General features: G+C 46.8%; 1 protein-coding gene across 50 annotated transcripts in view; it reads left to right on the top strand.

The window, feature by feature from the left end:
- The window catches only part of SORBS1 (sorbin and SH3 domain containing 1), a 251023-nt gene that overhangs the window by 120476 nt on the left and 108279 nt on the right, over positions 1-22268 (top strand). For 26 of the 50 annotated variants that reach the window (XM_032136009.2, XM_058436189.1, XM_058436190.1 and 23 more), the window contains 6 exons: positions 2972-3026; positions 6595-6660; positions 9434-9529; positions 11565-11693; positions 21850-21876; positions 21993-22105. In XM_032136009.2, coding sequence (XP_031991900.1) covers positions 3017-3026; positions 6595-6660; positions 9434-9529; positions 11565-11693; positions 21850-21876; positions 21993-22105 — 441 coding nt within the window. In that variant the 5' untranslated portion in view covers positions 2972-3016. The remainder of the gene's footprint in view (positions 1-2971; positions 3027-6594; positions 6661-9433; positions 9530-11564; positions 11694-21849; positions 21877-21992; positions 22106-22268) is intronic. The other 24 variants (XM_058436173.1, XM_032136020.2, XM_032136194.2 and 21 more) reach the window with 3 other exon arrangements.

Consider the following 22268-nt stretch of genomic DNA (forward strand, 5'->3'; position numbering starts at 1 on the left):
TAGCGCAAGATCCTGTCTCGAAAAAAAAAAAAAAAAGGAATAAAAACCTTAACATAATACAATTGCTCATGAAAATTATTTATAAAATAAAAGCATTTCGATGGTATCACAGCAACCCTTTTGATCCTGGGAGGCAAACTAAGGTATCAAAAACTTAGGATTGGAAAACATGAGGACCTACAGATAACAGCAGGTTGTGTGTTTCTCGATGGAAAGAACAAATGTTTCCACAGCTTAGAGAACCGTCTGTGGGGACAGCTATTGAAGGTCATAGATAGTCTCAGATGTATTTGACAGTAACAGAGGCAAAGTTACTGCTGATTTGGGCTGCAGAGATGGACTTAGAATGATTTCCTCTTCATCCCTAGCATTCGACTCTGTTAATTACAAGGACAGTAAGCAAAGCAACCATCCAGAAAGGAAACCAGTGTCCAACTTCAGCTTTTTTTAAAAGAAGAAGCTAAAGCATGTCTTCTTTTGCAGACCTTCATACCATATCTTCACATCCCTATTACAGGATTCGTGAACCCGGGGTTTCCTCTGTATCATTGCTTCTCACACCTTAAAATGCAAAGGAAGCACCTGGGATTTTGTTAAAATGCCCATGCTGATTCAGTAGGTACAGGATGGAGTCTGAGCTTCTGCATTTTCTTTACTTTTTTTTTTTTTTTTTTTTTTGGAGATGGAGTCTCACTCTGTCACCCAGGCTGGAGTGCAGTGGCACACACGAACTTGGCTCACTGCAACTTCCGCCTCCCAGATTCAAGCAATTCTTCTGCCTCAGCCTCCCAAGTAGCTAGGATTACAGGCACCCACCACCACACCCGGCTGATTTTTGTATTTTAGTAGAGACAGGGTTTCACCATGTTGGTCAGGGTGGTGTCGAACTCCTGACCTCAGGTGATCCGCCCGTCTTGGCCTTCCAAAGTGCTGGAATTACAGGCGTGACTCACCATGCCCGGCCGCTTCTGCATTTTCAGTAAGCTCCCAGCTAGTGTGAATGCTGCTGGCCTGTGGATCACACTTGAAATATCAAGGTTCTACATATCCCGAGGACTTGTTTTTCAGATTGTGTGACCTTCAGATGTGTTCAGTAAGACCTTATTAATCGAAGTATGTACAAGACTTGTACTTTGAAAAAACTATAAAATATTACCAAGAGAAATTAAAGAAGTCCTGGAAAAAGGGAGAGATAGGTCATACTCATGAACTGGAAGACTCAATATTGTTAAAAATGTTAGTTTTCCACAGATTGATCTATAGATTCAACATGATTCCAGTCAAAATCTCAACAGACTTTTTTTGGTAGAAATTGATAAGGTGGTTTTAAACTTTATATGAAAATGCAAAGGACCTGAAATAGCCAAAATGATTTTGGAAAAAAACTCAAGTTGGAAGACTCACTGTATTAGGCCATTCTTGCACAGCTATAAAGAAATACCAGAGACTGGGTCATTTATAAAGAAAAGAGGTTTAATTGGCTCACAGTTCTGTAAGCTAGCTCTACAGGAAGCGTGGTGCTGGCATCTGCTCGGCTTCTGGGGAGCCTCAGGAAGCTTCCTATCATGGTGGAAGGTGAAGGGGGAGCAGGCATGTCACACGAAAAGAGCATAAGTAAGGGTGGGGGAGGTGCCACATACTTTTAAATGACCAGGTCTTGTGAGAACTCGCTATTGCAGAGATAGCACCAGGCCATGAGAGATCCACCCCCATGATCCAAACACCTTCCACCAGGCCCACCTGCAACATCGGGGATTGCATTTTAACATGAGATTTGGGCAGGGACAAATATCTAAACTCTATCACTCATATTACCTGATTTCAAGGCTATGTAAAACTATCGTAATCAAGACAGTGAGTTATGAGATAAAGACAGCTCACTGAAACAGAAGAGTCCAGAAATTGACCCAGTCATATCTAACCAGTTGCTTTTCAGAAGAGTTATGCTAAACGAGAGAAGCCAGACACAAAGGGTTACCTATACTATGATACCATTTATATAAAATCCTGGAAAAGGTAAAACAATAGTAACAGAAAGCAGATCAGTCGTTAACAGGGACCTTAGATGGTACTTGGCTATAGAGATACACATGGGAGCTTTTTGGGGTGATGGAAAGGCTGTATATTGTGATTGTGGTGGTGGTTATAGGATGTATATATTTGTCAAAACTCATCGAATTGTACAATTAAAATAGATATTTTCGGTTATATGCAAATTATAACTCAATAAAAGATCTGGATATATATTAGGGCGTTGTCAGTACAATTTCAGCTTTCTTTGAGACCCTACTAAATTAAGGGGTTATCCATTTGAACATCAGGGATTGGTTCCACCTCCAGGTGGTAGATAGAGCACAGTGCATAGGAACTTGGGCCAGAAAGTCAGGCTGTCTGGGTTCCAGTATCAGCTCCTCCACTGCAGCAAGCACGCAGCTTCACCTGTCTGTGTCTCGGTTTCCTCATCTGTGTAAACTAACCTGACATTAGTGGTTACCTCCTAGGGTTGTGAGGGTCAAATGCATTAATATATTTAAAGCATTTAGAACATTTCCTTGTACGTAGTAAGCTATATATAAGCATTCAGTATGATCAGTAAGTTCTCAAATCAGTTTGTGTTGTGATTTTACCTTTCTCCTAAAATGTGTTTTTTTCCCTTTCCTTTACCCTCTCTTTAAACCACGTGCACTCATGTAGCTTGAGGTTTTTAATAGAATGTTAGAGCTGAAAGGGATCTCAGATAACATCAGCACCAAGTATGGGCAACAAAACTGAAACCAGTGAGGTTGAATGATGTGCCCAAGGTCACAATAATATGTGGGTGACCACAAACCAGAAGCCTGGCCAGGTGACTTCTGGTTCAGCTCTGTTTTTGTCAAGGGTTACAGTGTTTGCATTTTTAATACTAACCATTGGGATTTATCGCGAACCTGCCATTCATCCATTGCATTGTGTGGTGTTTGTTTTTCTACAGAGCAGTTCAGCGCCCCAGTTGCAGACGACTTGTCCTGCCACCACCATGAGTTCTGGTAAGTCATTTTAAACTCATCTTTTATCTACCAAACTGGGCAGTTTACCCAGATTTCCCATGCACCCTGAAGGCCCCACTCTGGCATTTTATTATTTTTTGCCACCTGGGTGAATGCCAAAGCTTTGTCATAAGTTGTCATCATCACCATCATCACCTTCATGGTTAATGATTTTTTGAGTGCCTACTACTATTGCCAAAGAACTGTGCTATACACTTTACATGCACATTAGCCCTCTCTTTATTGAGATGTAACTGGCATACTATAAACCACAGATATTTTAAGTATACAAATTTGATAAAATTTGACATATGTGTACACCTCCACGGCATTTCTTAATCTGAGTGACTGCAGCAAAAGTAAACTGATTGGCCATAATTGCCCGAGGATGTGAACTAATCTAATGCTTCCTTCATCTAGGCTAGTAGAGCAGTTTGCTCCCCCTTTTGCTTTGCCTTTGGTAGTAAAAGTCAAGACCTAAAGAAATAATCAGTTTTGAGTATTTTTAGTTTTGAGCTGAGGTAGAAAACGTGGGTTAGGGAAGACAGAGATGGGAACAGATCCCTGCTCATCATGCAGCCAAGAGCTGTCAGCTTTCCAACCCAGAATTGGAGCAGAGAAGTTTCCATCTGGAGATTAAGCCCCACCTAGGCTACTGAGCATGCCCTGGAGCCTCCTGAGACCTGCAGGTGGGGCAGGCAGTGGGGTGGGAAGATGACCATGTGGATATCTTATTCCGGGTCTCCTAATCCTGCAGTATTTCATGAGTGTTGTCAGTGACCTCTGTGGATTAAAAATCACCCTTTTCCATTTGTTTGCATACAATGCCCTTTTAGCCAAGTTCTGAGCCGGACAGTATGTAGTTAAGACCTGGGAAGGCTCTGGGGTGGAATAGCTGAGGCCCACACCCTGACCTCATTGTTTACTGGCTGCATGGCCTTGGGCCCGTGGTAGACCCTTCTCTGCATTTTCCTCTGCAAAATGGACATAATAAAAGCACCGGTTCATTGGGATTTAGTGAGGATTAAGTGAGGCAATGCTTTTATTTATTTACTTTTGAGACAGAGTTTCGATCTGTCACCCAGGCTGGAGTGCAGTGGCGTGATCTTGGCTCACTCCAATCTCTGCCTCCTGAGTTCAAGTGATTCTCCTGCCTCAGCCTCCCGAGTAGCTGAGATTACAGGTGCCCATCATCACGCCTGGCTAATTTTTTTGTATTTTTAATAGAGACAGGGTTTCACCATGTTGACCAGGCTGGTCTCGGACTCCTGACCTCGGGTGATCCACCCTTCTCCGCCACCGTGCCTGGCCTGAGGCAGTGCTTTTAAAGTGCTGAGCTCTGTGTCCAAGGCATGGCAAGTGCTTCCTCTTTCGGCTCTTGCTGTTATGAGCTCAGAGTTCCTCCCTGCAAAGCCAGGGACTTGGCTTCTCAGCAATTCCTTGAGTGCTTTTGCTGTGTGCGAAGAGGCCGTGCACCTTTTCCCCTCTAAGCAGGCTCAGTCACTGCCAATAGCTCCTGCTTCGTAACTCATATGTTTTGTTGTCTCTTTGGCTTTTTGCTTTTGTTGTCATTTAAAATAGGCCACGGTGTTTTGCTTTATTTTGTTTTTAACTTTTTCTCTGTAGCCTAAAGCTACTTTCTCGTCCAGTGGCAGAACTGGCCTCACTTTGCTTTACTACACTTTGGCATTAAGGGCCAGAGAAGGAGGAAGGGAGGGGCCTGGAAGAAGGGTATGGGTGTGGAAAAGCCCAGGAGATTTCTCCCCAGAATCTCTCTCTCAGGTCGGGGGTTGGAAGGAGGCGTTGCCTAGGAAGAGTTCAGAAATTCTGGAGCCTTTGACCTGATGATCCCACTCTTGAGTATTTCTATCTTAATTCCAAGGAAACAAAAATATCACCCACACGAAGGGGGGTTACGAGTAAGTACGTTATGTGTATTTACTTGAGGGAATATTATGCCGCTGTTAAAATGGTCATTAGGAGAAAAGTAGCTACATGGGAAATATTTGTTTTAATCACTGGTGGAAAGAGCAGTGTGAAAATGGTGGATTCTTTTTATTCCAAGTTTGGGCTGGGCTGCCCGTCACCGGAGGAAGTGCTTTACCTGTGTGACCTTGTTACATTCTCCTGGAAAACCCTCACAGGTGGGGTGTGGTTTGCCACCCTCATTACACAGTTGGAAAAACTGAGGCCCTGAGGGGTTAATAATATGGCTGGGATCACTCAGCTAGTGTGTACTGTTGCTGAATCAAACTCAGGAAGCTGGACACCAACATTGTGCTGCAGAGGCTTGAGTTTCAGGAGATGGAGTTACTAATTTTTAAATACCTTTCCAAAATTTCTTCAAGTTTGGTTGTTACATTTAATTAAAAGAAAGGAAGAACATGGGGCTGGGCCTGCTGGGAGCTCAGAGGCTGCCTGCCCCACACTAGCTTGGGGAGGCCTGGAGCAAGGCCTACAGTCACAGAAGGAACTAGAGCAGGTACTTGGATTTCTGGCCTTCTCACCAGCACCCTTCTTCTACCCATCTCAGAAATCAGAGCTCAAGGGAGACTCAGACATCTAGGAGAATTAGCCTTCACCTATAGGTGGGTGTGGGCAATTAACAGGCCACAGCCTGTGGGGCCAGCATGGGGAAGCCCAGGCACCAGGTGGGGCAGTGGCCCTGCTCGTGTATGGCCACAGGCAGCATCCAGACTGGCCTGTCAGTGTGGTTTATAGCAGGTGACCCCCCTTTTGGGAGGCTGATTGTTAAGGGCCTAGGTAAGGTGACGTAGTCTCAGCCTAATGAATTACAGGGGTGTGGGACTAAGCTTCAGTCCCAGCATTTGGAGAAATAGAAAATATATATATCAGGAAACCCGAATGTTTATCCCATTTGGGGAGGAAGAAGATGAGCTGTGAGATGGGCAGACCAGAGTTCAAATTTCAGCCTAGTGATCTTGGGCAGGCCTGGAATCCTCTCTGCCTCAGTTTTCTTATCTATAAAATAGGCATTCCTAACTCTTAGTTCTGGAGGTCTGGGTCTTCAGGATAAAATGAGATGCTAATTATGGAATGCTAAGCATGGATCCTCACACCTAGGCAAGTCAGTGTTTAAAAACCCATAGCTAGTCATGATTATGTTTGTAGCTTGGTTAACTCTGGGCTTGGAGGGGTTGCTGCAAGCACACATGTCCCAGGGCGACAGGGCCTGCCGGCCTTCCTTCCTTGGCCTGCCTTTATCTATTTTGGGATTGGGACCTGGGCGGGGCTTAGGCTACAGGTGAGCAGGGAGGGCCTCAGCTTCTGTAACTGAGCAGAACTCAGGAAAGTCTCAGCCAACACAGAGGACAGGACATCCGAGGGGAGCCCCAGGGATGCGTAGAATTTCCATCAGGTGAGAAGGGAGGAGGAGGCATTCTCGGCAGAGGGCCTCATAGGAACCAAGGCCTAGAGGTCTGAAAGTATCTGGGCAGGACCCCTCTGCTTCCTCCTGACTCTGACCCCAGTACCTCGTGCCACACAGGACTCAGTAAGTGCTGGGGCAGCTTACTCACAAACCCCATGCTCTCTTTCTTTCTTGCAGAATGTGATGGTGGTTCCAAAGCTGTGGTGAATGGCTTGGCACCTGGCAGCAATGGGCAAGACAAAGGTAAGGTTCTTGGAGAGAAGTCTGGATTGGTACTGGAAAGCATTTCTAAAGGTGTGGAGTATGTCAGGCCGGGGCCATCCCATCTGCCTGGTGAAAATATCATTGGCCTAACCAAGCCGGAAACTGGGGACCTGTTCCCTACACTGATTTTCTGAGACCTGGAGCCTGTTGTTGCATTTCGGGAGTCTGAGGCTGCCGTTTTCCCACTGTGAGGTATTAAAAACTTTCCCTAGCTCACAAGGATGCTGTGAATGACAGATCAGGTACGTGGACCAAGGCATATTTCATGCCTGGCACAGATGGCATTTATCAGCCTGAAATATCCCTTGCTCAGCCTTTTACCTTCACCTATAATAAACGGTGATATGTTCACAGTCCTGACCCTAAGACAAGAGCCTAAATCATTAAAATAAATTATTTCCGTGGCATTAATTTAATGCACATCCTCTCATAGTTTCGGTTTTTAAAATTTTTAGGATAAAAGATTTAAATGTGAAATGAATGATGGATGCGATGACCTCTGAGGTCCTGCTTAGCCTGGAGACTTTCATCCTGACCTCGGTGTGGCTGCACAGATAGCCTGGCTATGGGGCTCGCGGTGCCACTTTTACTGTGTGGTGTGATGGACACTCAAGCTGGAGTGACAAGGCATGGGTTCAAGTCCCAGCTCTGCCACTCATGAACAGGACATCTTCAGAGGCCCTTTATCTTTGTGGATGTGGGTTCCCTTATCTACAAGATGAGGGAATTTATGATCTGCTGTATTTATTTCTGCTTCAAATTCAGAATTGGAATGAACGCTCATCCCACTAAATTTTAGGGTATACAAGAGGAAGGGCCAGAATCCTTGCATTGGGCATTTAAGTCAAGATGCATCTCAAAGAATAATTCCAAACAATTTGGCATTTTGATCTTTGTAATTTCCATCTGGGTCAGCAAAGTGTTCCTTTTAAGACAAGGCAAAGTGTGAAAGGAACCAGCCATAGAGGGTATGTCCAGAGACTAGGAGGGGCTGGGGTACAGGGCCCAGGTGGTGTGGGGGTGGGTTCCTTGGTGGCCAGAGGGGACCTGCCATGCTCCTGTTCTTGCCTCCCTGCCTGGTCACCCCTCTGCACCCATGGTGTGGGGCCCTGGACAGTCTCGACCAAGTTGCACTTAGGGAACTCTGAGGGGCAGTGCCTGTGGAGTGGCTGCAGGCATGTGTTTAGCATCCAGTGAGGAGCATGGGGAGGGGTGGGGGCCCTATTAGTTTAAAACCTGTGGGGTCATCGACCCCATCCATGTGAACTCATTTATACAAGAGACTTAAGGCGTGTGGGGGAGGGTGGCAGGTGGAGTGGGTCCCACTCTCTCCTTGGTGAGACTCACCTTTGTCTGCAAACAAGCAGGCAGGGGTGACCTGAAGGGCATCAGGGTGGCTTGAGGTCGCTGAACCAGAGCTGGGATAGCTGAGCTCCAGTCTCAGCCTCTCCACTTGAGAACTGAATGAGCCTGAGCAGTTTGCTGAGCCTCTTGCTTCTTCCTCTGAAAATGGTTGCAAAAGTCTCCCCCAGGCCCGTCTCCCAGGTGGAGCAGACAGGAGGATGCTGTGAGAGCACATTTGTGTCTTAATCCATGCAGTAGCGTCGTTAGCAACCCAGTCATTGATGGCCAGGCGCCGTGTGACTGCCCCATCCCCTTATGAGGTGAGCTGACAGCAGGTTGGACTGGAAGATGCACTGTCTTTGGCCGACATGCCTCCCTTCTGTTGCCTTGACAGGCTCACCAGCACGATGCTGACTCTGCAGTGGCAGTCTTGTTCCCAGACAGCCCTACCCGCTGTGTTTCTGTAGACGTGTGGCCACAGTCGACTCTGGCGCCTTTGTACAGAGCTCCCATCCCTCTTTATGTGCTGCCCTTGAAAGAGAGGACGAGGGGAGGCCTCACAACAGTCTCGGTGTGAGGACAGTTAGGGAATGTGCCTACCATGAGATTACAGAATTTGGGCAGGCAGGGAGCCCAGAGACCCTGCAGATAGATAAGTTTGAGCACCCAGGATGTTCGAGCGGTAGCCTTCACCACATCCCAGGCAGGCATCCCTGCCCTGCCTTAGCTCAGCTGGGCATTGGGGTCCTGGGCTGTGCACTTGGGTGCTGCCCAGAGACTACATATGCACTTGGACACTTGGCACCTCCTGACCACGAAAGGGTGGGTTTGAGCAAGGCCATCTGCTGTTTAACAGATGGGGGCTCTGATTTGCTTGGGGCCAGAGGGCTACAATTGTCGGAGCAGGCACAAGACCCCGGAAGTTATGCTGTGGGGGAAGTAGCTCTGATGGCTGAAGGGACCAGGCAACTCACGATCTTGTTCCTTCGTTCTTCCACTTATCTGGAGCCCATGGGCCACAGCCCTCTTCCTCGGAACCCACTCCCCAGCATTCTCCCAAGGGGCCCTGTGGACCCTGAGTGCTCTCCCCTTCCTCTGTTTGCCAGGCCATCTGTGTGCCTCTGCAAATCTTTGTCCAGAGCCTTGGCAAGCTCCTGGTGTGGCAGGAGGCACCGATCAACACTGACCAGCTGTATTTGGGTGATAGTTGGAGGGGAGGGTCTGTTGTCTTGGCCTAGAACTCTAAAGAGAGAAAGCAGGTTATTTTTAATTACTGCATCTACTGCCCTTTGTATTGTTCTTGTTGTGTGGGTGACTTCCTCCTATTGTCCCTGCCCAGTTCCTCAACTGCCTGAGTGTTTCCCAAATGTTCTTTCTGGATGCACCATTTACCCTTTTGTGTTTTCAGCAACTGCCGACCCTTTACGCGCACGCTCTATTTCTGCTGTTAAAATCATTCCTGTGAAGACAGTGAAAAACGCCTCAGGCCTAGTTCTCCCTACAGGTATCTGCTTGGGTCGGTTGATTTTCTCTAATTGTGAGCGGATCATGGCATGGTTTTCCTTTCTTCTTTTTTCCTAATACGCACTTTGAGCTGAATCGTTGCATGTTTAGGAGGCATTCCGTCTCACTTCTCAGCTTGCTTCCTTACTTCCCTCTGTGTACGTGAATGTCTGTGTGCGTTTTCCTGGGAGCCAGCGAATGTGGGGAAGAACTGAGGACAGAGGCCTTGCCCCTCTTTTCTTTAGGAGAAGGGTCAGTCCGGAGGCTCAGCTTTCCCTTTGGGATGGGTCTGAGGTGCATGGACATCCTAGGCTCTCCCTAGAGGTTTCCAGCTCCCAGTACTTTAGCAAAAACTGCAGTCTCCCTGAGAATTAACCTGGTCTCACAGAGAACCTCTGACCTCAGCTGAATTTGAAGCAGCTGCCCTTAGGTGCCCAACCTAGATTCGCCTCTGATGCTCACCGGGCCATCCCAGAGCATCCCCTTTGCCTTCCCCAATTTTACCTGCAGCCACTTCCTGCCTCTCCCCTCCAGAGGGTGGGGGAGTACAGTTCAGATGTCAGCCCTGGCTCATCGCTTCCTTCTGTACAAAGTGGGACACATGAGGCCTACACAGTACTTTATCCAATGGCGCTTTCAGAAGTAACTGGGCTGTGTGTCCAGGAACCTATGGATGGGCTGCATGCATCAGTGTGCCCCTCATCCTTTTGAAGTGACTATGAACCAGTTTTCCCAATAGTTTGGTGACATCAGTCGCTTAGCCTCTTGATAGAGTTGGATAAGTCAGATGCTCTCCAAGGCTGACGCTTGCCCCACCACACATTGTACGTTTCGTGCATTGCGTTCAATACGAGAGGTGCTGATGAGGCAGGTCCATTCTCTTGTCTAACGCTAATGATCATTCTGAGTTGTTGGAAGGGGGCTGCTGGTGTGGAAAGGAAGGAGAGAAGAGACTTTGCTTCTCTCTGCCCTTGGACAGGAATGGGGATGAGTTGGATGTCTGAACGCACATCCTGCCCAGACACACACCCTGAATGTCAACCTGTAATCCTAACTGTGACAATTTTAGGTGAGGGATCTAGGCTGTGGGCAATCTGAAAACAAAACAAAACAAAACTGTGGCGTTCCGCATAGCTCAGCTGCACATAAAGAAACACTCAGTGCGTGTGCCTCCCAGAACTGTGTGGTCTGCCCCGGTTCCCTGCCTCCGTGACTGATTTCCTGCAGGATGGCATGCAGATCTTTTGAAGCGTATTTTGAAATCTTTCTCAAGGAAACTCTCAAAGTTGACCCGGGTCTGTTGTTAGGCCCTAGTGAAACTGTAGTAGATGCCAGGACCCTGTGAAGACAGCTGAGGCTCGGTGGACACTGCTCATTGAAGGATTTAGCCTTCTGAGTCGTTTTTGTTGCTGTGAGTTTTCTTTGTTATGTTTGGAAAGTGAGGCTGTCACTCATGAGCTTTCTCGCCAGGCAGCCTATCCTTCTGTCTCAGCATTTCGGGAGTCTTGACTTGCTGATCCAAGGAGATTTGCTTTTCCTTTTCCCACTGGAAAACTGCAAGGGGTAGTTGTTCTCCATGGAACCACCCCCCCCCCCCCCACTTCCTTAGTTGCCAACTTGGTCTTCAATGAGAAGTATGGTCTGGAAGCTTGAAACATCTTTCATAAACTCTTTCTTGAACTGTGCCTTACTAACTGGTCAGAAGTCTGCTCACCAACCTAAACTTCATTTAATAAAAGGAATAAACCTGCTTTCATTTTGAAATGTTTTCAGCTGATAGTATAACTCATCCATTTACTCAGAACTCACCATTGCTGCCATGTTCCCCTAACTTCATGATGCACAGTAAACCTCTGAAAACTTGCCCCTCTCCACCACCCACAGATTAATTTCATTGACCACAAGTGTTCAAAGACTTCGCGTGGCTGTAACCAGGTTCATCTCATTCCCCGGCTGTAACAATTTGCTAACCAATTGTCCTTTAATCCTTCAGGAGTCTTGGATTCAGTCTTCAATTTTGGACCTTTTCTTTTCAGACATGGATCCTACAAAAATCTGCACTGGGAAGGGAGCGGTGACTCTCCGGGCCTCGTCTTCCTACAGGGAAACCCCAAGCAGTAGCCCTGCGAGCCCTCAGGAAACCCCGCAACACGAAAGCAAACCAGGTGTGTGGAAGCTAGGGAAAGCTGTTCAAAGCCACGTGGGAAGGGCGGGAGGAGGCTCTGGTGTTTTTGCTCAGGAGGGCGTGAGTTCATCAGATACCTCTGGGTTCACAGTCAAATCCTTTGGATGGGTAGTGGTCAAAGCCTCAAACTAACAGTCACATGCTGCAGATGAAGGCACAGCAATAACCACACTTTATGTTAGCTTTGACTGAGCAGGTCATCCTGTGACCACAGCCAGTGCTCTGCAGACAGCTCTCATGCAGGCTGAAATAGCTTAGGGCATGGAGGGTAAGTAAGTGGTGAGATGGGCTAGAGGTTGGGCTTCTCAGAGCTCATCCCTGCTTCCTAGAGGTTCACTGTGACCTGTCCAGGCTGGGCTGGAGGTGCAGCCAGGGGAGACTGAGAAGTGTGGATGACTCAATGACCTTGCCCCTGGAAAAGCAGAGGTGGGGAGGGCTCAGGCCTGGGATTGGCCACCAGCCAGCTGCGGGAGCAGGATCAGGAGAGTAGTTCAAAGGCCCAGTGTAAACTAGGAGCAAAGGGAGATCAAAGAAGCCACGTGAAGCCCATCTCCCCACCTTAACCCATCACCTGGGAAACCTGAGGTATTGAGGTTTAGAACTGGGACTTCAGAACCCGATAGATCTCTGTGCACACCCTGCCCCCACCACCTGTCAGCTGTGCGGCTTTGGTCGAGTTATTCACTCTCAACCCTAATGAACTGTCGAATGGGGTTGATAATTGCATCTGCCTCATAGGATTATTGTGAGGAAGAAGTGTATGAAGTGCTGTGTATCATGCCTCGTGGCATGGAATAGACAGATGTTAGCTGCTATTTGATTATGATTAGATTATTTTGGCCTCTCCAGAGACGACTTCGCACAGCCCAAGTATTCTGGTAGTTGGCAAATGCTGACTTTGAGATCAGGCACAGTTAGTTTAGGGTGAGACAGCACCTCTCCACTCTGTAGGGCAGTGACTTTCACACTTTAGCTGCATCAGAATCACTTGGGGTAAAAAGGTAGGTTGCTGGGCCCCAGCCTGGAGTTTTAGAATGTAGGGTTCCCACTGGCAGGTCTGAGGTAGGGTCTGAAGGTTCGCATTTCTGACAGGTTCATGCCGATGCTGCTAGTGCAAGGACCGCATCTGAGAGCTGCTGCTGTAGGGGATGGGAGCTTGCTTTCTTGAAGGAAAGGGAGGGAGAAATGGAATGGAGGGGAGGACCATTCCCTTGGGACCAGAGAGGCTAGGCAGTAGGGTATGCAGACCCCTCTGGTGCAGCAGGAGTGGTGTGTTGTGGTAAGACAGATATGATATGTAGGATGGAAATGGCCAGACCTAGCGTCCTGGAAACTGACTTTCTTCCTTCCCAGCTACCCATAACAGGTGCCAGGGCACATGCTGGTGGATGAGCCCAGGCTAGGGTTTGAGCACAAACCCCTTTCTGGTGATGTTGGTCCCTGTGAGGGCTTCTTTATCCTTAGGCTGAGGGCAGGCCCGAGCAGCCCACAGCCGTAAAAGTCAACAGAGTAGCTTCTTGGTCCTGCATCCCTGAGCCCAGCCCTGACTCCTGACCCGCTGGAAAGGTGGGGGTGAGGAGAGAAGGCAAAGTTATTTTATTCTAAGGCTAACCTCATCCAGCCTCTCCAAGCCTAACTGGGACGACCCACTCCCAAGCTAGAGAGCATTTGGAGAAGAATCTTAAGGGATGATGCAAAGAGAAAGGCTTTATGTGCAGTCTCCTGGCCCAGTCAAATAACCTTAGAAACCGGCTGTCCTGTCCTCTGGCAGCAAATGGAGGTGGTGGAGAGGGAGCCTGGAGCTCCCTCTAGTGGTTACAATGTGGCATTGACGTAGAACACAAATAATGCCCACCAGATGCACGCCTGTGCTACCAGTACCGTGTGTGGATTTGTTTTTTTTTGTTTGTTTGTTTCGTTTTGTTTTTTTGAGACAGGGTCTCACTGTGTTGCCCAGCCTGGAGTACAGTGATGTAATCATGGCTTGCTGCAGCCTCCGCCTCCCGGGCTCAATCTGTCCTCCCACCTCAGCCTCCCAAGTAGCTGAGGTGCACGCCACCACCCTTGGCTAATTTTTGTATTTTTTGTAGAGACAGAGTTTCTCCATGTTGCCCAGGTTGGTGTTGAACTCATAGGCTCAAGTGATCCACCTGCCTCAGCCTGGCAAAGTGCTGGGATTACAGGTGTGAGCCACCCTGCCCGGCCCTGTGTGTGGATTTGAGGCACTTTTGGAAATACTCTCTTGTCCCAAAATACGTTTGTGTCTTACAAATTTCTATCAGCTAATTTGGTGAAAAGAAACTTCACCACATCCTTTTCACCAAACCATCACCAGATTGTTTTAAAATGCAAATACCGTACTCGGAAGAATTAAGGGATAGTTATCAGTCATTCACACCTTACAGTAAGTTCATCTTTGTGAATTGAGATCATCGAATCCAAATAAGCATACATTCATTCAGCATTATCTATGTGCCAGGTGCTGAGTGAGTCACTTGGAATTGTGACGAGAAAGGAGGAAAAGAGAGTAATTCTAGGCGCATTAGGTGAGGGCAAAAGGCAGTACACTGCAACAGGAGTCAGGTGTGGACTTGTAATCAGCCATCTTCCTTTCGGGCTGTGGGTAAGTCCTGGTGACTTTGAGCCCATATCAAGTATGAGGAACTTGGGCCAGATGCTTTCCAAGCCTTTCTAGCTCCAGAATGCTCTGTGACCTTAAGAAGTTTGGAAATTAGCCTCACACAAATGGAATCCCTTTGATTGGTGATAAATTTAAGATGGTACAGGAGGGCAGTTTGGATGAAAAGGAACAAGCTGGGTTTGAGTAGAGGAAACAAAAAAACCCCACGTGCTCATTAAGTATACGAAGCAGACTAGAATGAGTTAACACTGGGGAGTGGGCTTAAAAGAGGATGTCAGTAAGCTGGGCGCAGTGGCTCACACCTGTAATCCCAGCACTTTGGGAGGCCAAGGTGGGCAGATCAGTTGTGGCCAGAAGTTCGAGACCAGCCTGGCCAACATGGTGAAAACCCATCTCTACTAAAAATACAAAAATCAGCCAAGCATGGTGTTGCACACCTGTAATCCCAGCTACTCGGGAGGCTGAGGTAGGAGAATTGCTTGAACCCGGGAGGCGAAAGTTGCAGTGAGTGAGATCATGCCACTGCACTCCAGCATGGAAGACAGAGCAAGATTCTATCTCAAAAAGAAAAAAAAAATGAGGACGTGAGTATAGACAATTCAGGAATGGGAATCTTGTCCCCTTACCATGCTACCTATTGACTAGCATCCTGCTAGCTCTTGACTCTGACAGTGTCCATGTCAACCTCCAGATTGATAACTTGCTGGCCCATACCAGTCTATTGTCCTATCCTAGGGCCGAGGAGCTCCTGGGCCTTCCCTGTCTTCATAAAAACAGTTTTCAGCAGTATTTGCAGACAGCCAAGCCCAGTCTGGACTGGGAGCCCAAGTGTGAGGCAGTGGATGGCTCTTGCCAAGGATTGCTTCCTACTCCCAATGCCTTTGCAGATAGCTAATGTCACATGGCGTCTGGCTCCCTCCCTTCTCACCAGGGACAGCATTTGTCCCCCAGCTGCTCTGTCTGCTTCCTCTCTGACTTGCTCCCTGTTTGCCACCTTCTTCAATGCCTATAGGTGTCCAAGTTGCTGATTATTTGCCTGGACTGGAAGGTCCAGTCCCTATCTGGTCCCCTGATACCCACATTTCAGCAGTGCCCCCTATTTCTAGTCCTTGTCCCAACCCCCTCACCTGGGAGAGATGATATAGTTCTGGTTTCACACAGTTCTCTACTGAGGCTGAGCACTGCCACTTACTGTCCTTGTGGTATGGACAAATTACTCCACCTTACAGGGCTTCAGTTGCCTTATTTGTAAATTGGAGATGACCATAACAGAGTTGTTGAGATTAAATGAGCTCTTTCTTTTTTTTTTTTTTTTTTTTTGAGATGGAGTCTCACTCTGTCACCCAGGCTGGAGTGCAGTGGTACGATCTCGGCTCGCTGCAACCTCCGCCTCCTGGATTCAAGTGATTCTCTTGCCTCAGCCTCCCAAGTAGCTGGGACTACAGGTGTCTGCCACCACATCTGGCTATTTTTTTTTGTATTTTTAGTAGAGACTGGGTTTCACTGTGTTGGCCAGGCTGGTCTCAAACTCCTGACCTCATGATCCACCCACCTTGGCCTCCCAAAGTGCTGGGATTACAGGCACAAGCCACCACACCCAGTTAAATGAGCTCTTTCATGTCAAGCATTTGGCACAGGCCCAAAGCAAGTGCTTTTTAAGAGTAACCATTCTAGTTCCTGCAGGTCAAGAGGCTTGTTAAAGATTTGAAATAATTTCAGTTTGAAGCCATGAGGGCCTCACCCCTAGCATGGTGGCAATGGGAGTGAAGAGCAGAGGCTGAGGGTCAAAGTGTCTTTTGGAGAATGAAATGACCAGGGCTCCTTGTGGTGTATTTAAGGACCACAGAGAGGTGAGACTCCATGTGGCCCAGCAGATGTCTTCCCTGGTTGGCTAGGAGAGTAATTGTAGCACTCACGGAGTTGGGGGGATTTGTGAAGAGTGCTGAAAAGAATGTTGAATTCCATCTTTTGACATGTTGAGTTTCTTGGCAAGGGAAAGACTTCCAGGAGAATGTTTCTAATGGGAATTTGGAAATTTGGAGTCCAGTGTGTGGATTTGGAAGCCATCTGCATCCACATGAACTTTGAGAGAATGGAGACATTCTCGGGGGTGGAGTGACAGAGAGAGCCCTTGAAATTGCCCAGTTAACACTCATTCTCCAGACTCCTCCATTCAAGTGGTGGCTTAACTCAAGATCCCTGACCACAGCTTCCTGATCAGCCTCCTCATCTCTGAATGTGGACCTTGGTTTTTGGATCAGAGCCATCTGAAAGGAATGGCAGTAATCTTAGTACTGACTCCCTGCCCCCAGGAGAAACCTCATCACCTTATCCCTGCCTCCTGACCTCATTGCCACACCAGGTCTGAGCATTGGACATGTTGGTTCAGAGTGACTTGATCATGTCCCAGGTCAGGGTGTTTTCATTCCAGACAGGGAGCCTGAGCTGGTGGTGGGTGTGATACCAAGCTTTCTGTCTGGTATAGTCTAAAGATCTTGTGGCTTGATATATCAATTCCTGTGTTCTGACTTAGATGCCAGGGTCCAGTTCAGCCCTTATATTTTGTTAGTTCTTTATCAGTTGGCTCCAGTCCTTACTGCCTGATTCTTGAATGTAAAGTTAGCTTTGGACATAAAGATTCTTGGACCTGCAGTCAAATTATTTCCTCTGGTTTTGACTCTCACATTTGCTCTCCAGGAATGGCAGTAGCAAAAAGGTACCATAAGAAGGTTACATTGAAGCAGTTAAAGGTACCCCGTACCTCCATTAAATTAGAGTGTTTTTTGGTGAGTACATGTGTGAGAATTAGGGCCAACTGAGAAGTTGGAGGGAAAAGTCCTCACAAGAGTGCACCCTCCCTTCTGACACCAGCTGCAAGTTCAGGGGATTCCCAAAACCATTCTCAGGTTTGGTACAATGCTGGAGGGACTCACACGACTTATTGAAAGTTGCTACACTCCGGGTTATGGTTTATTATAGGGAAAGGATACAGATTAAAAAAGGCAAGAGAAGATGCACATAGGCCGGAGTCTGGAAAAGGTCCCAAATGCGGAGCTTCCGTTGCCTACTCTGCGTGGAGAGTCAGGACATATTATTTCCCAGCAGTGATGTGTGACAGTGCTCTCAGAGCATTTTCAACCAGGAAGTGTACCCGAGCCTTTGTGGTTAGCGTTTTTACCGTGGCTCCATTACATAGGCATGATCTACTGCCCACAGGGCAGATCTCGATCTCCAGTCCAACTTCCTAATCGACTGAGCTCCTGGTGGCTCAAAGCCCCCACCCCAAGTCACATAATTGGTGTGACTCAAAGCCCCAGATAAACAAAGTCACTCCTATCAGGCATGACTTTCCAGGAGCTCAGATATTACATCCCAGAAGCTGAGGCCAAGGCCAGACCTCTTTTTAGATAAAGTTAAATTCTCTACTGTACAGTAGGAATACAAAATAAACACAAATAAGATTTGGAACACCCTTAGACTTACTATTAACACCTGTCACCTACCTCTTAAATACTCTTACCAGAACACATCAAGACTCACTCAATGAAAATTATCCTAAGATCCCAAGAAGAATTGACTGATCAGCAAAAGACTTTAAAACAGGTCAAAATGAAATTAGCATAGAATGAGATGAGATAAAATAAAATATCAGGAGGCTACAGCCACAGGCCAGAAAAGATTGCAAATAAAGAACAGCTGGAGGAAAAGATAAGGCAAAGTAAATTATGCTTCTTGCAGAAAGGGTAGGTCTCTCAGGACTGCAAAAGCTCTCTAGGATCCAACTTTCCGAGGCACTCCCCCCCACCTTGGGAGCTCTAAGGTAACATTTATCGAAAGAAGCATTTTGACAGTCTCTTCAATCAGGAGTTAATAATGGATGATCATGTGTGCAAAATTTCATACTTCTGCACATAGGCACAAATGGCCGCGGGCTGCTACCAACCTTCCAGGTTCAGAAGATGCGGTAATAGATGAAGGATGATATCAGAAATACAGCTCTCCTTTAACAAGGAAGAGAGGAACATTTAAGAGGTCCTGGGAACTGCCTTTTTGGGGTAGGGGAAGGGAAACAGTTTTAAAGACTTGGAATGAGAAGAAAAAGTGGATCCATCCCTAAGGATCTTATGTTCTTAAAGCTATTTATCACATGGCAGAGATCAAGAATGCTCATTTTTGTCCATGGCTTTTTCCCCCTTATGCTTTGAATTCTGATTTTGCAAAGCACATGCTTTATGCCAGATACTTTCATTTAGTCCTTGTGATTCAAAAGAGGTAGGTATTATCTCCATTTCACAGATGTGGCCAGGTCATTTGCCGCAGGATATGCAGTTAGCAAGATAGAGACTCAGGGCTGAAACTAGGCAATCTGATGTCACAGTGATGGTCCCTTCATGATACCTGGAGGTTTGGAAGAACAGTTCACATTTCAACTTTCCATGACATAACTGTTTGCTAGTGTCACTTGAATAGAACCAACCCAACTGAGAACCAGAAAGTGGGCAAAATAATGTGTCCCCACTTCCATGTACGAAATTTACATCCTTCATTAGATAGCCCTTCACTCAGAACCTGTTGACGTTCGTATATGCATAAATCTAATAAATTTGATAGACTTATTTGACAAAGGTGGACTAGAAATAGCAACTTAGTAAAGAAGATGGAACGGTAAAAGTGATAGCTGTGAGGGAAGCAGTGGACCACTGTCATGGCATGTCACCAGGTGTTTAAGGGCCTGCCAGGTGTGAGGGGAGCTCTGGGCCAGGGAGCCGTCTGGATGCGACAGGGAGTGTGGTACACTCAGAGGTACTTTCATGTACCTGATCTTTGATTCTCAAAGACTCTCCAATTCTTCGATTGGAGAGAATCAAAGAATCATACTCCCTGTGAGGAGTATGGGGTAAGGATTATATTTTATAGATGAGAAAAGTAAAATTTAGTATGGCTAGTGAACTTGCTCCTGGTCATACAAGCCAGTACGTTGCAGTAATGTGAGCAAAACACATGTCCTGTACCTTTCCCAACTGCGGTTGTCCCTTGGTATCTGCCAGTGATTGGTTCCAGGACCTTCACAGATACCAAAATCTGAGGATGCTCAAGTCCCTTATATAAAATGGCATTGTATTTGTACATAACCTATGCACATTCTCCTGTATATTTTAAATAATCTCTAGATTACTTGTAATACCTAATATAAGTGCTATGTAAATAGTTGTTCTGTATTTTTTTAATGTTGTATTATTATTGTTTTCTTATTTTGTGTTTTTTCACCCAATATTTGATCCACGGTTGGTTGAATTCACAGATGCGGAATCCGTGGATATGGAGGGCCGACCGCATGCAGTTTTTGTGGGGTGGAGAAGACAAATAGCAGTGAATTGTCTGTAAGGAAGTGGCAGAAATGTAACAGGCAACCTGCTAAAAGAATATGTAGCTAAATTTAAAGACTGTTTTAAAGGGGAAAAAATAAAATGGATACAGCTAGTTTTCCAGAATAAGGACGTTTTTGAGTGTACCTCTCATCGGTGGTTCTCCAGGTGTCGGTTATGGACTGGCAGTCTCAGCATCACCTGCAGACTTGTTAGAAATGCAGATTCTTGGGCCTCACCTCACACTTACTGCATCAGAGGTGCCGGGATCCAGGTCCAGCCACCTGTGTTTCAGCAAGCCCTGATGCAGCCACACCACTGCTATACATGAATGCCAATCACTCGGAACCTTTACCCTACCTTGCCTTCTGCTCCAGCTCTATTTGGCTCCCACCACCTCTCTGAAGCATAGCATCCACTTCATGGCTGATGGGGAGGCTGGTGGCTGTGGGGGTGGTAGGCAGAGTGCTAGGTTTGGATTCTGGAGACTTGGGTTGACTGCTTTGTCACTTCCTGGCTGTGTGACTTTGGGCAAGTCATTTGGCCTCTGTTTCGTCATCCATGAAGGAGAGTGATTACCTACTTCACAGAGTTGTTGTGTACACTGAACTAAAACTAAATGGGTGTAACAGTGGCTCACATTGGCACTTAGGTGTTCAGTAAATGTCTGTAAATCTCAACTTGGCATCTGGAAAGCCCATGTCTAGCCCCTGAGGGACCCACATTGAAATGGAGGATTGGGCAGTGAGACTGCAGTATTAGTCCCTCTTTCTCTACGTGGTGAGGCAAGAGGAGGCAGCCTGGGAGAAGAAGGGGTTAAGGCTTGGCTAGATTAGGGATTGGCAAACTGTGGCTGTGAGCGGAATCTGGCCTGTGCCTTTTTTTGTACAGCCCTCGAGCTAAGAATGGCTTTTACATTTTTTAATGGTTGAAAGAAAAATCAAAAGAAGAATGGTATTGTATGCCACATGAAAATTTTATGAAATTCAGATTTTAGTGTCCATAAATAAAGGTTTATTGGAACACAGCCATGCTCATTCATTTACATATCATCTGTGGCTGCCTTTGTCCTACAATAGCAGAGCCAAGTAGTTGCATCTGAGACCATATGGCCCATAAAACCTAAAATATTTACTATCTGGCCCTCTATAGAAAAAAGTCTGTGGACCCCTGGGTTAGATCAAGGATAGAGAGTAGAGACAAGAGATGATACAGAAGATGATAAATAGCAAACATTTTCTGAGCTTTGCCAGGCACTGTGGTAGGCATTTTGCATGCATATATGTTCTTATTAACAACACTTATAAAACAGGCATATCATTATCTCCATTTTCAGATGGGCAAACTGAGGCTTATAACTTGCCCAGGGTCATAGAACCCTTCGGTGGTAGACCCAGGATATGAATTGAGGCCCAGCTACCTTTCCAGTCGGGGTTGTAACCACTGCACTCTGCTGCCTCATGGTGCTATGTGGATCAAACTAGAAGTTTAGGGTCTCTGAAATGCATCAGGCAGTAGCTGGGAAGGCTGAAGGGAGACAAGGGTGCTTTGTGATGTGATGAACACTCAGGAAGGGTGATTAGATTTTGAAATGTTTGTGTGGCTCATTTAATGGAAAGAAGAAAAGCAGGCAGGGAGAAAAAAAAAAATCTTTATCGCAGCGGATACCTCCCAGCTTAAGTCATGTTCTGCCCCTTAGCCCAGCACCAGCACCCCTGGAAAAAGTGTTTATCCACTTCTCTCTCTCCTGGGCCTGTTAGTTGGTTGGGAGTGGTCATTCTGAGCCCACAGCAGGCTCGAGGAAGGGGAATGAAAGTCAGTGAGTAGGGACTGGACAGTAGAGAATTCTGTTGCCTTTTTGTCTGTAAAATAAGAATGTCAAGTAACAATTGTTTCTTCATCCCTGTGAATGTGAGCCTTGTGTTTTCAAAGGTCAGTGCCTGTGAGCACATCATGGTTTCAAGTGGGTTCCTATGGTAATCAGGCCATCGTGACTGAGGGCATTTTGTGTCAAACAACGGGGTGCTGGATTTTCAACCTTCTATGCAGTTTCATGCTTGTTTCCTGCAAATGTAACCATTTCTGTTTTTCCCCTTTTCTTGTTTTCATCCTTTCTGCACCACGTGTAGGTCTGGAGCCAGAGCCTTCTTCAGCAGGTATGGCTTCTCTTGCATTCTCACCTTTCTGGCCTTCTACCAAGGACCCCAGAGTTACCGGGGAACCAGGGAGTTATTCCTTGTGAGTGAGAGGTTTTTTCCTCCTTATTTCTCAGATGAGTGGAGGCTTTCTTCCAGTGCTGATGCCAATGGAAATGCCCAGCCCTCTTCACTCGCTGCCAAGGGCTACAGAAGTGTGCATCCCAACCTTCCTTCCGACAAGTCCCAGGTAGGCATGTGCCCAAGGGCAGGGTGGGGACTGGTGAGTGGTACCTGTTCTTGAATCTCTTAACTTAGACTGGTGACTTCCTGCTTCCCCAACTGGTTAACGGAATAGGTTTCAAGCTTTTGGACAACTCTGGATAAGCTCTGCAAGGACCTAGCTAAGGGAA

The sequence above is a fragment of the Hylobates moloch genome, unplaced genomic scaffold (assembly GCF_009828535.3).
Source record: "Hylobates moloch isolate HMO894 unplaced genomic scaffold, HMol_V3 SCAFFOLD_3, whole genome shotgun sequence".
NCBI classification, from domain to species: domain Eukaryota; kingdom Metazoa; phylum Chordata; class Mammalia; order Primates; family Hylobatidae; genus Hylobates; species Hylobates moloch.